The sequence below is a fragment of the Thermothielavioides terrestris genome, chromosome 2 (assembly GCF_000226115.1).
Source record: "Thermothielavioides terrestris NRRL 8126 chromosome 2, complete sequence".
Lineage (NCBI taxonomy): Eukaryota > Fungi > Ascomycota > Sordariomycetes > Sordariales > Chaetomiaceae > Thermothielavioides > Thermothielavioides terrestris.
Window position 1 is genome coordinate 3403069 of NC_016458.1, and position 15836 is coordinate 3418904.

Below are 15836 nucleotides of genomic sequence, written 5' to 3' on the forward strand. Positions count from 1 at the left end.
CTATAGCACTTCTCTGCATTAAGTGGTAGCTACGACTACAAAATCATTGACCTAATCATTTTCTTCTTTTTCGTCATCAATCGACTAGCCTATATAGCAGCTTTGCCGATAGCAGTAGCCGGTTGAACCCCTACTTTCTTCGTATAGCGACTTAACGAGGTCAATAGCGTTAAAGGCACCTAGTCCTACCTTCGAACAACGGTTCAGTCGAAGAGCCTCGATTGTACAACGGTTCTACCGACAACGATTATAATCTTTAGCTATCGATCAATCAGTCTATATAGCGGCGATCGCCAATAGTATCGTCGATAGCAGTGGCCGATCAACTATCTGGTTCTTCTTATATAGTAGCGACGGCCAACAGCGATTAGAACGCCCTCTCTAGCCCAACGACGAACCTTTCATTAGGCCTTTGTCAACCATCTCGTCAATAATATGCCTATTCGACCTAGCTTACTCAGTTTAAACTAAGGCGACAGTTAAGATGGCCGATCATAGCTATAACACTCGTTTTCGCGCCTCCTTATCGGCTAAATAGCTCTCTGAACGTAATGCCGCTATATCTAAGAAGATCAAAGAGACGATACGCTCCCTATATAAGGGATTTATTCCTCTAGCTCTAGAGCTGCTAGTTCCAAAGGATTAGACTTATCGTAATATCGACTATAGCTAAGAGGAATCTAACGATATACAGTTGGGCGATAAGCTATCCTTCGAAGATGCCTAGAGCAATCCTAAAGAAGCGGAAGACATTCCAAACCTCTTAGAGCATATTAAGGTCGATACTAATCGGCCTTTTGTCAAGTAGTTTGGCTAGACTGTTAGCGTATACGCTATTCTTCTCGAGGGCATTGTCAAAACTATCAATAAGCTTAGGGGCGATGTCGCTAATATTAGATAAGCGCTCGAGACACTAACGACCTACTACTAGTGTCTAGAAGGTTTGCTTAAAGCTATCAATCGCCTCTAGGCTACTACTAACGACAATGCGGAAGCTATATAATAGGCTTAGTATCGAAAGGAGCTTTTTACCTAATATATACGTAATACCGATAATCGGCTAAGCAAGATTGACAACGCCCTTGCTTAGTTGGCTAGCAAGAACCTATTAGCCGATCCTACTCTAGCTAAGGAGCCTCCGCCGGCTACTCCTACGTCGACTACAAGGCCGTAGATATACGCCCCCTCGACCTAGAGCCGCTACTCGGTTACAATAGTGGCCTCTCTACTTAAGAGCCTCTACGCGCCCCCCCTAGTATAGTATATATAACCGCGCTTATAAACCGCCTTTCCTATCTCTCTAGAAGGTGTCGACATCGGTATAGCCTATAACCTAGCTATAGGCACGCTACTAGTATATCAAGCCTACATTATATACTCTAACAATATGCACTTAGACGGCTACCGCTAGGACGTGTCGCTAAATAGCGACCCTTACCAAGCCAAGTCGCTACAAGATGGCCTACGCTAGGCTATATCGTTTCAAAGCGGCCTACGCTAGGCCGAGTCGTATCCTAGTGGCCACCACTGGGCTACGTCGCCTTTTAGGCGGCCCCCTAGCGCCAATGGCCAAGATCTAAACGATCTAGATAACCTAGATAATAGCGATAGTAGGCGCCGCCTAGGTAACTATCTAAATAACCGCCCACCTTTCTAGCCTCCTCCGAACCACGGTTACTAAGAGCATTCCTACGATACCGCCAGTACTAGAGGTAGCTGATCTATCTCTACCTTTAAGATTAAGTGCGATAATATTAGCACTTTCAATCCTAGTCATAAGGACCCTAACGATATAGGCATCGTTATAGATAGTAAGAATATAATTTTTACTAATATCTATTGCTTTATCCAACGTTTATTAACTTTTCTAGAGGACTCTAACACTAGCTACGACGTAGCCTAGTAAATCCTATACCTCCTATCTACAGTTTTTACTAGCTAAGCCCTCCTCTAGTAGAACAGTAAAGTCACTATATAGGAACGCTCGTAATAGCGTTAAGCAGGCCTTTATATAGTCTTTGATCAATTGGTAGAGCGTTTTATAATAGATCGCCAAGTAGCTATCGACAAGTTCAACTAAGGACGGTTAACTATTAGGTATATTATAGAGAACTCCAACGCCCTAATAAACTTCTTCTAGAAGAAGTTGCGTTTTATATATATAATAGGCTAGATCAATTATAATAATTCTAACTAGTATAACGCTATAAGCACTATCTACAACCGTTTAGATTCGACTATTATATCTTTTCTTCCGTAGCCTAAGACGAAGTATACTCTAGCGCGCTATATACGTAAGATTATAGAAGTATAGCCTACACTTATTACTATAGCTTACAACAAGTTCCTAGAGTTAAAGAAGTCTTCGTTTACTAGTAAGTCTACTATTTCTAGTAATACCAAGTCTAATAAAAAGCTCTCTAGATACGTTAACCACTATAGCGACGACCGCTAGAACTACGACGATAACCGCTATAACCAAGATTATAACCAAGGCGGCAAGCATTGCCTAGATAACCGCGATTCTAAGTATAACGATCAAGCCTAAAACTGAGTGTACCTTATCGACGACGCCGATTCAAAGACGTTATCCAATTTGGAAGCCAACGACGATACCGACGTTAACTGCAAGTTATCCGCTTCCAATAGTATAGACGAGTTGAATATCGCCTATATAGCTTATAATTTAAAGCTAACCTATTACAAGTGTCATTAGACCTTTAATATAGTACCCGCCATCAATATGTATATTCGCGCTTATAGCAAGACAATCGTTCCCAAGAGTATTCGCCGCTATCGAGCCAATTAGGCCAACCTAGGCTAGTAAACCTATAGATACTACGATACCTTGTTCGATTTCTAGAACTAGCTCTTCAAGTATCTAAAAACCTATTTAGTAGCCGCTTCTAGCACCATCAAGTGCTTAGAGTATATTATCGCTACTACCAAGGACGCCTCGAAAGACGATATCCTATTTACTAAAGGCTCTAGCCTAGCTATAGACTTCGCTACCGACCTAGAAGTACAAAAGGCCCCTAAAGCGGCTAACCTAAGTATCAATAGCCTACGTAGCGCCTACACCTACTTATACGTCAAGGCCCACGTTTAGCTTAACTACAAAGACCTAGAAGTTTACTTTAATCTAGGTACTAGCTGTTTAATCATCGACAAGACCTTCCTAAGCACCTTCAAGCACTTGGTTAAGCGCTATAATAGCCAAATTCGTAGTATCGAAAAGACCTCGCCTACCTAGTAGGCGACCTTCGTCATTTACCTACTAGGCGTCACCACTACTAGCCTAGCACTCTTTAAGTTCACTTAGTCCGCCTAGGTAGTAGATAAACTGCCTACCAACCTCCTGTTAGGAGCCGACTTCCTAGATCTGTATTAAGCCTCTATCGACTATAGTATAAAGATCGCTAGCCTATATAGCATCCTAGAAAGATTCAATATACTATTTACTACGTATACCTAGACGTTCCTCTATATATATAAGGTCAAGACTATACGCGCTATCACCTTATAGCCTAAGTAGGAAGCGTTTATCGCTATAGAATATAAGCCTCTCCCAATAGACTAATCTATAATGTTCAACGTTCGTTATCCTACTGTACTAAATGCCGTTGTCAACGCCAAGACCCCTAAGGTAGTAGCTCTTAAAAACCCAACCAAGGGAGTTCTTACTATTCTAAAGCGCTACCCTATCGGCTAGATCGAAGATACTAACGATAGTAGTTATATCGCCTATTCCTAGGAGACAGCCTTTACAGTATTGACTATAGCGATCGCCTTGATAGCGATATCTACCGCTATAAGCCCTAGATCAGTTTAAACCACTGTTCAGTACACCAGTCCTAGCGTATCAACTACATTCGATATATATAGCCTAGTTTATACTATTCTAGAAGACTCTATACAACTTGTAAGCAATGTTTCGTCCTAGACCCTAGCATCTTCGTAAGACTCGCCAAAGCTATCGACGCCTTGTAGCGACGTAATATATCAGCTAACTATTTTATCCGAATCTAGACCTGTATTACACTAATTGGTACACCCACTAGGCTAGCCTGCCTAGCCTATATTGCGCTAATCGATCGAGGATCCTAGTATCGAAGGCTATACCAATAGGTGTAATCCGCGCCCTAAGCCTACAAGCCTAGATTCCACCAATAGGCGCAATATACCTCCAATGCCTAAGGCTGACGGTTGTACCAATAGGTATAATTCTAGACCTATATTGCCACCTAATGACTATAAGCCAGTAGTACTAGAGAAACACTCGACTCTAGGCCTTAAGATACCTATCAACTTACTAGAGATACTTACTTCAGAGGGCGTACACGTATATACCCTAGATCGTAAGTTAGTATAGCGATTTGTCGATATCGTCAAGCGTTATCCTCGCCTATAGAAGGATAAGGGCCAAGTTGTTATAGACAAAGAGAATATAATACAAGTACCTCTCGTAGAAGGCTAGTAGCATTAGAAGATCTATATCCGCTAATACCCTCTAAGCGCTCGCGATTACGAAGTTCTCGACGCCACTTTCGACGAACTGTATTAACAAAAGCGCTTCGAATAGGCTATAAAGGCTACTCCTTTTATATACCTAGTTTTCGTTGTTTGGCGTACCTCTCGCAATAAGATCAAAGGCTATATAGTCATCGATTTATATACTCTCAACAAGGTTATAGTGCCTAATAACTACCCTCTGCTACTCCAATTAGACATTATCGTATACCTATAAGGTAAAAAGTTTATTACTATAATCGATACAATATCCTTCTTCTACTAGTTTAACGTATATCCACTGTATCACAATCGCTTTACTCTAATTAGCCCTTGTAGACTAGAGTAGCTAAAGGTATACCTAATAAGCTACTACAATACTCTAGTATATATCTAGCGCTTATAGATCAGTTACTTCGCCCTTATACCTCTTTCGCCTAAGTATTTATCGACGACATTATCATCTTTAGCGATATAGCCAACGAGTATACTAAACACTTAGACACTATCTTTAGCTTGTTTAAGAAGAAGAATATCTCTATCGTACTAGCTAAATCCTATATCGCGTATCCCAGTATAGAGCTGCTCGGTTTCTATGTCGATAGATTCAGATTGACTAACACCAAGTACTATATAGCCGCCTTTAGGAACCTCGCCTTTCCAAATAACCTAAAGGCTCTAGAGCAGTATATCGGCGTATTAGGATTTCTACGCTATCTAATCCTATACTATGTATAGCTTATCGAGCTTCTCTAGAACTGTAAGACTATACTGCTTACGAAAGGCCGAGCTACTAGCTAAATGCAAAATAGCAACCCTAGCAAGCGCGCTATCTATTGCGCTAAGACTTCCTTCGAACCTACGTCCACTAAGAAGGCCTCCTTTAAAGCCGTTCAAAATACTATCTATAAACTGGACCCAACTATTTTAGTCTACTTTGATCCTAATAAGACCCTCTTCTTACAGATCGACGGATACCTAGAGTATAGCTTTGGCGTTATAGCGTTCCACCTTGCCAATAGCTACGAATAGAAGCCTAGAACTGTTATTCTATTAACCTAGGTTCGGCCTATTATATTCCTAAGCCGGTGCCTCACTAAGGAAGAACTTTAGTATAGACCTTCCGAATAGGAGGTCGCCTACCTAGTTTAGGCAGTTAAGAAGCTATATACTACGATCTATTCGTTACATAAGCCTATCGTCGTCCTTATAGATCACGCCTCTATAAAAGGCATCGTCAACTAGACTATTTTAGATACGTCATCTACTAAGCGAGCTAATCGTAGGCTTATTAACGTCTCTATTTATCTCTTGTAGTATAACTTAGAGATTTATCACCTTCTAAGCCACCTAAACTTAGTGCCTAACGCACTTAGCCGTTTAAAAGCCCTATAGGATAATCTGAACTATAAGAATAGCTCTGGTAATAGCGACGTAGTCCTCGACAATATCTAGTTCACCTTCGTAGAAGCGAAGTTAGATAACGACCTTTAAGCTCGATTTATAGCTATATACTCTTGTAACGCTAAGTACGCCGCTATTATCAAAGATCTTACTGTTAAATCGGCCACTGAGGGCAATAGCAAGGTTTTTTCTTGGCCTAGCCTCCCATTTATCCTTGTAGATAGCCTTCTCTATAACATTCGACCTAATAGATTACACTTGCTCTATATACCTTACAATATAATTCAAACTATCTTAGAGGCTACCTACAACGAGAAGCACTACTTTAGCACTAAGCGGATATTATATAACTTACAAAGTATATCGATAGCCTATAAAACCTATAACGTTAAGAAGTACGTTAAACTATACCCAAAGTACCAAGTTAACGCAATAGATCGTTGCCTTAAACCGGGCAACTATTAACCGATTCAACTATCCGATACCATGCTAATATACGTTATCGCTATCGATTTTATTCTAGGCCTACCGAAGGTCCTAGCTACTAGTTCACCCTAGTAGCTCCCGAACTACGACCACTTCGATAGCTTACTTATAGTATCTTACAAGTCATTAAAGCGTACCCTCCTTATTCTAGGTAATTCTAGCTATTCAGCTTAGGAATAGAGGTATATTCTAATTCGCCAACTACTTCTTAGCGACTAAGGCGTACCTACCGTAATCATCTCCGACTATAATCGTAAATTTACTTCCAACCTCTAGCAAGGCGTCTAAAAGGCTCTAGGTACTAAGTTGCTAATAACGACGTCCTACTACCTATAAATGGACAGCCTTTCTAAACGTAAGAACTAGACTATAGAAATCGCGATCCGCTTCTATATATTCGAGCGCCCTAAAGGCAATTAGCTAGATGTCATTATACCTCTATAATAGTACTTCAACAACGCTTATACTAAAGCCGTTAAATCCTCGCCTTATAAACAGCTCTTCGGCTTCAAGCTTCCTAGACCATTAGAAGCTTTTACCAACTAGGCCACTACTAAGCTAGCTACTATTCCAGCCCTACGAGATACTCTACGTTAGGATACTCAATTAAGTATAGACTTCGCTATAGTATGCGCTAAACGCTGTTACAACGGTAAACACCGTAATATCGAGTTCAATATAGGCGATAAGGTTTATTTACATCTATACTATAGTTACTATCTCCTAGGCAACCTGTCCTAGAAGTACTTACAACAATGCGCTAGGCCTTTTCTAATCAAGCGCTATATTAGTCGCCTAGTATACGAACTAGATCTCCTAGCCAATATAGGTATCTACCTAGTCGTTTCTATCGCTCACCTTCGCCTAGCCCCTTAGGAAGAGGATCTATTTGGCTACAATACGCTACTTCCTAGCCTAATCGTCGACTCTTAATCGGACTACACCTCTAATAACAATGAATTAGGCAATGAATATAAGGTTAATATAATCCTAGACCACAAGGTTATACGTAAAGGCCTCAAATACTTAATCAAATAGACTAGCTATAGCCGAGAAGAGAGCGTTTAGAAGACTATACACGAGCTACGTTATATATAGCGCCTAATCAACGAATACTAGGCTCGTAAAGGCGATTATCCAGATCGCCTAGTCTCTTAAGAAGAGCCTCCTACACCTAATTAGGCACCTCAACCGGCCTATAAGCGTGGCTAGCCTTGTAAAAACCCTGTTCCCGCTAATAACAATAAGATATAGAAGAAGCCAGTTAATCGCTATCCGGATTAATCTAGCACTGCGCTTCTAGCCCTACGTCGTAGCACTCGATTAAAGGGCATTTAACAATATAGAGGATCTAGATAGGTAAGGCAATAAGGGCATTGCCGTTTTTCCTATAGGCCTAGACTTAATATAGGGTAGGAGGAATAGGGGGGTTATATAACCCATTTGTCTATATACGTAGATTAGATAAAGGTGCCCCGCGCCCTACGTTGTAGACTTTACAACGCTAGGCCCGATTAGGCAAGTAGGGTACGTACACGTGTTCTACCCTACAAGCACGTATTTCTTAGCGCACCGCCGCCTAGATCTTCGATCTACGACTATTATCAATCTACATCTTATTATTCTACACATCTACAGCACTTCTCCGCATCAATTATTATCAATCGACTAGCCTATATAGCGGCCTTGCCAACAGTAGTAGCCAGTTGAACCCTCGCTTTCTTCGTATAGCGATTTGACGAGGTCGATAGCGTTGGAAGTACCTAATCCTATCTTCGAACGATGATTCAGTCGAAGAGCCTCGAGCGTATAGCGGTTCTACCGATAGCGATTATAATCTTCAGCTATCGATCGATTAGTCTATATAGTGGCGATCGCCGATAGTATCGTCGATAGTAGTAGCTAATTAACTATATAGTTTTTCTCGTATAGTGGCGATAGCCAATAGCGATTAGAACGCCCTCTCTAGCCCGACGACGAACCTTTTATTAGGCCTTCGTCAACTATCAATACATTAATAATATACCTATTCGACTTGACTTCTACAGTTTAAACTAAGGCGATAGTCAAGATAGCCGATCATAGCTACAACACTTATTCTTATACCTCCTCGCTAGCTAAGCAACTCTCTGAATACGACGTTGCTATGTCTAAGAAGATTGAGGAAACGTTATATACTTTGTATAAGGGCTTTATTCCTCTAGCTCTAGAGCTACCTACTCCCTAAGAGTGTACTTATCGCTATATTGACATTGGCCAAGATGATTATAACAATATACAACTAGGCGATAAGCTATCTTTCGAAGACGCCTAGAGCGACTCTAAGGAAGCTAAAGACATTCCGAACCTCTTAGAGTACATTAAGGTCGACACTAATTGGCCTTTCGTCAAGTGGCTCGGCTAGACCGTTGGCGAATACACTGCTTTGCTTAAGAGTACTGTTGCTACGATTAATCAACTTTAGACCAACGTTGCTAAGATTCGGCCTATATTCGATAGGTTAACGAACTTTTATAACCGCTTCGAGGACTTGCTAGAGGTTATAGATCAACTTTAGGTAGCCGCTACTTAGACTAGCGAGGTTACCCAATAGGTCTAGTATTAAGAAGAGCTCTTTATACAATATATATATAATATAGATAATCGGCTAAGTAAAATTGATAACGCTATTGTTCGATTAGCTACTAAGAACCTATCGGCTAATCCTATACTAGCTAAGGAGCCTCCACTAGCTACTCCTATATCAACTACGGAGCTATAGCTATACGCCCCTTTGATTTAGAGCTACCGCTTAGTAGCAATAGTAGCCTCTTTGATAGAGAGTCTCTATACACCTCCCCTAGTCCCGTCTATTCGACCTCGTTTATAGACCGCCTTTCCTATCCTTCTAGAAGGCGTTGACATTGGTACAGCCTATAATTTAGCTATAGGTATACTACCGGTATATTAGGCCTATATTATATACCCCAACAATATATACTTGGACGGCTACCGCTAGGACATATCGCTAAATAGCGACTCTTACTAAGCCAAGTCGCTATAGGACGGCCTATACTAGGCTACATCGCTTTAGAGTAGCCTACACTAGGCTAAGTTATATCCTAGCGGCTACCGCTAGGCTACGTCGCCTCTTAGACGGCCCTCCGGCGCCGGTAGCCAAAATCCGAACGATCTAGACGACCTAGATAATAGCGATAGTAGGCGCTACCTAGGCAACTATCTAAATAATCGCCTACCTTTCTAGCTTCCTCTAAACTATAGTTACCGAGAGTATTCCTATAATACCGCTAGTATAGGAGGTAGCCGATCTATCTCTATCTTTAAGATTAAACGCGATGATATTAGTACTTTCAATCCTAGTCACAAGGACCTTGACGATATAGGTATCGTTATAAATGGTAAAAACGTGATTTTTATCGATATCCACTGCTTTATCTAGTGTTTATTAACTTTTCTAGAGGATCCTAATACTAGCTACGATATAGCCTAGTAAATCTTATATCTTCTACCTATAGTTCTCGCTAGCTAAGCCCTCCTCTAGTGGAATAGCGAAGTCACTATATAGGAGTGTTTATAGTAGCGTTAAGCTAGCCTTTATACAGTCTTTGATCAATTAGTAGAATGTTTTACAATAAATCGCCAAATAGCTATTGACAAGTTCAACTAAGGACGGTTAACTATTAGGTATATCATAGAGAACCCCAACGCTTTAATGAACTTCTTTTAAAAGAAGTTACGTTTTATATATATAGTAGGCTAGATCAATTATAACAATTTAAACTAGTACAACGCTATAGGTACTATCTACAACCGTTTAGATTCGACTATTATATCTTTTCTTCTATAGCCTAAGACGAAGTATACTCTAGTGTACTATATATATAAGATTATAGAAGTATAGCCTATACTTATTACTATAGCTTACGATAAGTTCCTAAAGTTGAAGAAGTCTTTGCTTACTAATAAGTCTACTATTTTTAGTAATACTAAGTTTGATAAGAAGTTCTCTAGATACGTCGATCACCGTAGCGACGACCACTAGAACTACGACGATAACCGCTATAACTAAGATCGTGACTAAGGCGGTAAGTATCGCCCAAATAACTGTGATTCTAAGTATAACGATCGAGCCTAAGACCGAGTATACTTTATCGACGACGCTGATTCGAAGACGTTATCCGATTTAGAAGCCGACAACGATATCGATATTGATCGCGAGTTATCTGTTTCCAACGACATTGACGAGTCGGATATTGCCTATATAGCTTATAATTCGAAGTTAACCTATTATAAGTGTTATTAGACCTTCAATATAGTACCCGCCACCAATATATATATTCACGTTTATAGCAAGGCAATCGTTCCTAAAAGTATTTGCTACTATCTATTATAGACCAGGCTGTACCCGGGCTAGGTATATGGGGCTGCGCCTAGGATCCGCGGCGGCCCCGGGACGGACCTGTGGCGGGCCCGCCTCGCGCCCGGAATAACGTTGGTCCGAACCCACTTCGCGAGCCCCTAAAAAACTCTGCGCGCAGGGACCGCAGCCTGTACTTCTCCTTTTTCCTTCCTTAAGGTAGTTGAATAGAACATCGTGCGCTTATCTGCAGACGCTATAAGGCTAGCACGTTACACTATCGAGCTAATTAAGCTAACCTAGGCCGGCGAACCTATAGATACTACGATACCTTGTTCGATTCTTAGAACTAGCTCTTCAAATACCTAAAAACCTGTTTGATAGCTGCTTCTAGCACTATTAAGTGCTTAGAGTATATTATCGCTATCGCCGAGGACGCTTTAAAGGACGATATCTTGCTTGTCGAAGGCTTTGGTCTAGCTATAGACTTCGCTACCGACCTAGAAGTGCAAGAGGCCTTTAAAGTAGCTAACCTAGGTATCGATAGCCTATATAGCGCCTATACCTACTTATGTATTAAGGCCTACGCTTAGCTCGACCACAAGGACCTAGAGGTTTACCTCGATCTAGGCGCTAGCCGTTCGATTATCGATAAGACCTTCTTAAATACTTTCGAGCACTTGATTGAGTGCTACAATAGGCGTATTCGTAGTATTGGAAAGACTTCGTCTACTTAGTAGGCGACCTTTGTTATTTACTTGCTAGGCGTTATAGCTATTAGCCTAGTACTCCTTAAGTTTACTTAGTCCGCCTAGGTAGTAGATAAGCTACCTACCAACCTTCTATTGGGAGCCGACTTCCTAGATCTGTATTAGGCCTCTATCGATTATAGTATAAAGATCGCTAGCCTACATAGTATCTTAGGAGGATTCGATATACTATTCGCCACGTATACCTAGACGTTCCTCTATATATACAAGGTCAAGACTATATACGCTATTACCTTGTAGCCTAAGTAGGAAGCGTTCGTCGCTATAGAATATAAGCCCCTTCCAATAGACTAGTCTATAATGTTTAACGCTTACTATCCTACTATATTGAACGCCGTTGTCAATGCTAAAACCCCTAAAGTAGTAGCTCTTAAGAACCTAACTAAAGGAGTTCTTACTATTTCGAAGCGCTACCCTATCGGCTGAATTAAGGATACTGACGATAGCGGTTATATCGCCTATTCCTAGGAGATAGCCTTTATAGCATTGACTATAGCGACTGCCTTAATAGCGATGTCTACTACTACGAACCCTAGGTCAGTTCAAACCGCTATTTAGTACGCTAGCCCTAGTATATCAACTGTATTCGATATATATAGCTTAGTTTATACTATTCTAGGAGACTTTATATAACTCGTGAACGATGTTTCGTCCTAGACCCTAGCATCTTTGTAAGACTCGCTAGAGCTATCGACGCCTTATAGCGATGTAATGTATTAGCTAACTACTTTATCTAAATCTAGACCTATATTATACCAATTAGTGTACCTACTAGGCTAGCCTGCCTAGCCTACCTAGCCTATATTGCGCTAATCGATCTAGGATCCTAGCATTGATAGTTATACCAATAGGTATAATCCTAACCTTGAGTTGCCTCCTAATGACTATAAGCCGATAGTACTAGAGAAGCATTCGACTCTAGGCCTTAAAATACCTACTGACTTACTAGAGATACTCACTTTAGAGGGCGTATATATATATATCTAAGATCGTGAGCTAGTATAGCGATTTGTTAATATCGTTAAACGTTATCCTCGCCTATAGAAGGATGAGAGCTAGGTTATCTAGGACAAAGAGGATATAATATAAGTGCCTCTTGTAGAAGGCTAGTAGTATTAGAAGATCTATACTTGCTAATACCCTCTAAGCACTTACGATCGTAAAGTCCTTGACGCTACTTTTAATAAACTATATTGGTAAAAGCGCTTTGAATAGGCTATAAAGGCTACTCCTTTTACGTATCTAGTATTTGTCGTTTAGTATACCTCTCGCGGTAAGATCAAGGGCTATATAGTTATCGATTTATATGCTTTCAACAAGGTTATAGTTCTCGATAACTACTCTTTGCCTTTGTAATTGGACATTATTGTATACCTATAAGGTAAGAAGTTCATTACTGCTATTAATGCTATATCCTTCTTCTACCAATTTGATGTATATCCTCTATACTATAACCGCTTTACCCTAATTAGCCCTTGTAGATTAGAATAGCTAAAAGTATATCTGATAGGCTACTGTAATACTCCTATATATATATAGCGCTTTATAGATTAGTTGCTTTGCCTTTACACCTCTTTTGCCTATATATTTATCGACGACATTATTATCTTTAGCAATACTATAGATAAGTACATTAAACACTTAGAAACCGTCTTTAGCCTCTTTAAGAAGAAGAATATCTTTATTGCTTTTACTAAATCTTATATCGTATATCCTAGTATAGAGCTACTTGGTTTCTACGTCGATAGATTTGGACTGACTAATACAGAGTACTATGTCGCTGCCTTTAGGAACCTTGCCTTTCCGAACAACCTGAAGGCCCTAGAGCAGTATATTGGCGCTTTAGGATTTCTATACTATCTGATCCTGTACTATATATAGCTTATTAAGCCTCTCTAGAACTGTAAGACTATACTATTTACGAAAGGCTAAGCTACTAGCTAAGTGCAAAATGGCAATCCTAGTAAGCGCACTGTCTATTACGCTAAGACTTCCTTTGAGCCTACGCCTACTAAGAAAGCCTTCTTCGAAGCTATTTAGGACGCTATCTATAAGCTAGACCCAACTATTTTAGTCCACTTTAATCTTGATAAGACCCTCTTCTTATAGATCGACGGATGCCTAGAACGTAGCTTTGGCGTTATAGCGTTTTACCTTGTTGATAGCTATAAATGGAAGTCTAGAGCTATTATCCTATCGACTTAAGTTCGGCCTATTATATTCTTAAGCTAGTACCTTACTAAAGAGGAACTCTAGTATAGACCTTCCAAATAGGAAGTCGCCTACCTCGTTTAGGTAGTTAAGAAGCTATATACTACGATCTATTCGTTGTATAAGCCTATTATTGTCCTTATAGACTACGCCTCTACGAAAGGTATTGTCAACTAGACTATTTTAAATACGTTGTCTACCGAGCGAGCTAATCGTAGGCTTATCAATGCCTCTATTTATCTTTCGTAGTATAACTTGGAGATTTATCACCTTCTAGGCTACTTAAACCTTGTACCTAACGCGCTTAGCTATCTAAAGGCTCTATAGGATAACCCGAACTATAAGAACGGTTCTATTGACAACGATATAGTCCTCGACAACATTTAGTTCGCCTTCGTAGAAGCGAAGCTAGATAACGACCTTCAAGCTTGCTTTATAGCTATATACTTTTATAACGCTAAATACACCACTATTATTAAAGATCTTACTATCAAATTGGCTATTGAGGGTAGTAGCAAGGTTTTCTTTTAGCCTAGCTTCCTATTTATCCTTATAGATAGCCTTCTCTACAATATTCGACTAGATAGATTACGCTCACTTTATATGCCTTACGATATAATTTAGACTATCTTAGAAGCCATCTACAATAAGAAGTACCACTTTAGTACTAAGCGGATATTATATAATTTATAAGGTATATCAATGGCCTATAAAACCTACAACGTTAAGAAGTATATTAAATTGTGCCTAAAGTGCTAAGTCAATGTAATGGACCGTCGCTCTAAACTAGGTAACTATTAACCGATTCAACTATCTGATACCTTGCCAATATACGTTGTCGTTATTGATTTTATTCTAGGCCTACTAAAGGTCTAGGCTGCTAGTTTGCCTTAGTAGCTCCTAAACTACGACCACTTCGATAGCTTGTTTATAGTATCTTATAAGTTATCGAAGTATACCCTCTTTATTCTAGGCAATTCTAGCTATTCGGCTTAGGAATAGGGGTATATTCTGATTTGCCAACTGCTTCTTAGCGACTAGGGCGTACCTACTGTGATTATCTCCGATCGCGATCGTAAGTTTACTTCCGACCTATAGCAAGGCGTTTAAAAGGCTCTAAGCACTAAGTTGCTAATAATAATATCCTACTATCTATAAGTGGATGGCCTTTTGGAGTATAAGAACTAGACTATAGAAATTGCAATCCGCTTCTACGTATTTAAACGCCCTAAAGGCAATTAGCTAGATATCATTGTACCTCTACAATAGTACCTCAACAATGTTTATACTGAAGCTATTAAATCCTTGTTTTATAAGTAGTTCTTTAGCTTTAAGCTTCCTAGACCTTTGGAAGCTCTTACTAACTAGGCTACCGCTAAGCCGGCTACTATTCTAGCTTTATAAGATGCTCTACGTTAGGATGCTCAATTGAGTATAGACTTCGTTATAGTGTATACTAAGCGCTATTATAATGGTAAACACTACGATATTGAGTTCAATATAGGCAACAAGGTTTATTTACGCTTATACTATAATTACTATCTCCTAGGCAACCTATCCTAGAAATATTTGTAATAGTATACTAGGCCTTTTTCGATCAAGCGCTATATCGGCTACCTAGCTTACGAATTGGATCTCCTAGCCAATATAGGTATCCACCTAGTTATTTCTATTGCTCACCTTTACCTAGTTCCTTAGAAAGATGATCCTTTCGGCTATAATACGCTGTCTCCTAGCTCGATCGTCGACTCTCAATCGGACCGTTCTTTTAATGACAACGAATTGGGCGATAAATATAAGGTTGATATAATCCTTAACTACAAGGTTATATATAAAGGCCTTAAATACCTAATTAAATAGACCGGTTATAGCTAAGAAGAGAGCGTTTAGAAAACTATATATAAGCTACATTATATATAGCGCCTAATCAACGAATACTAGGCTCGCAAAGGCGATTATCTAGATCGCCTAGTCTCTCGCAATAAGCCTCCTACACCTAATTAGGCACCTCGACTAGCCCGTAAGCGCGGCCGGCTTCGTAAAAACCCTGTTCCCGCTAGCGATAACCAGATATGGAAGAAGTCAGTTGATCGCTATCT

The 15836-nt window shown here is 39.9% G+C and overlaps 1 protein-coding gene across 1 annotated transcript; it reads left to right on the forward strand.

Annotated features, from left to right (window-relative positions):
- Positions 1–13110: 13110 nt before the first annotated feature.
- On the forward strand, positions 13111–13362 carry THITE_2036388 (uncharacterized protein; the record flags this gene model as incomplete). The annotated part of the gene is made up of 1 exon (XM_003652068.1): positions 13111–13362. A coding segment is annotated over one exon (252 nt), but the record flags the coding sequence as incomplete, so codon positions are not given.
- Between the last annotated feature and the right edge of the window lie 2474 nt (positions 13363–15836).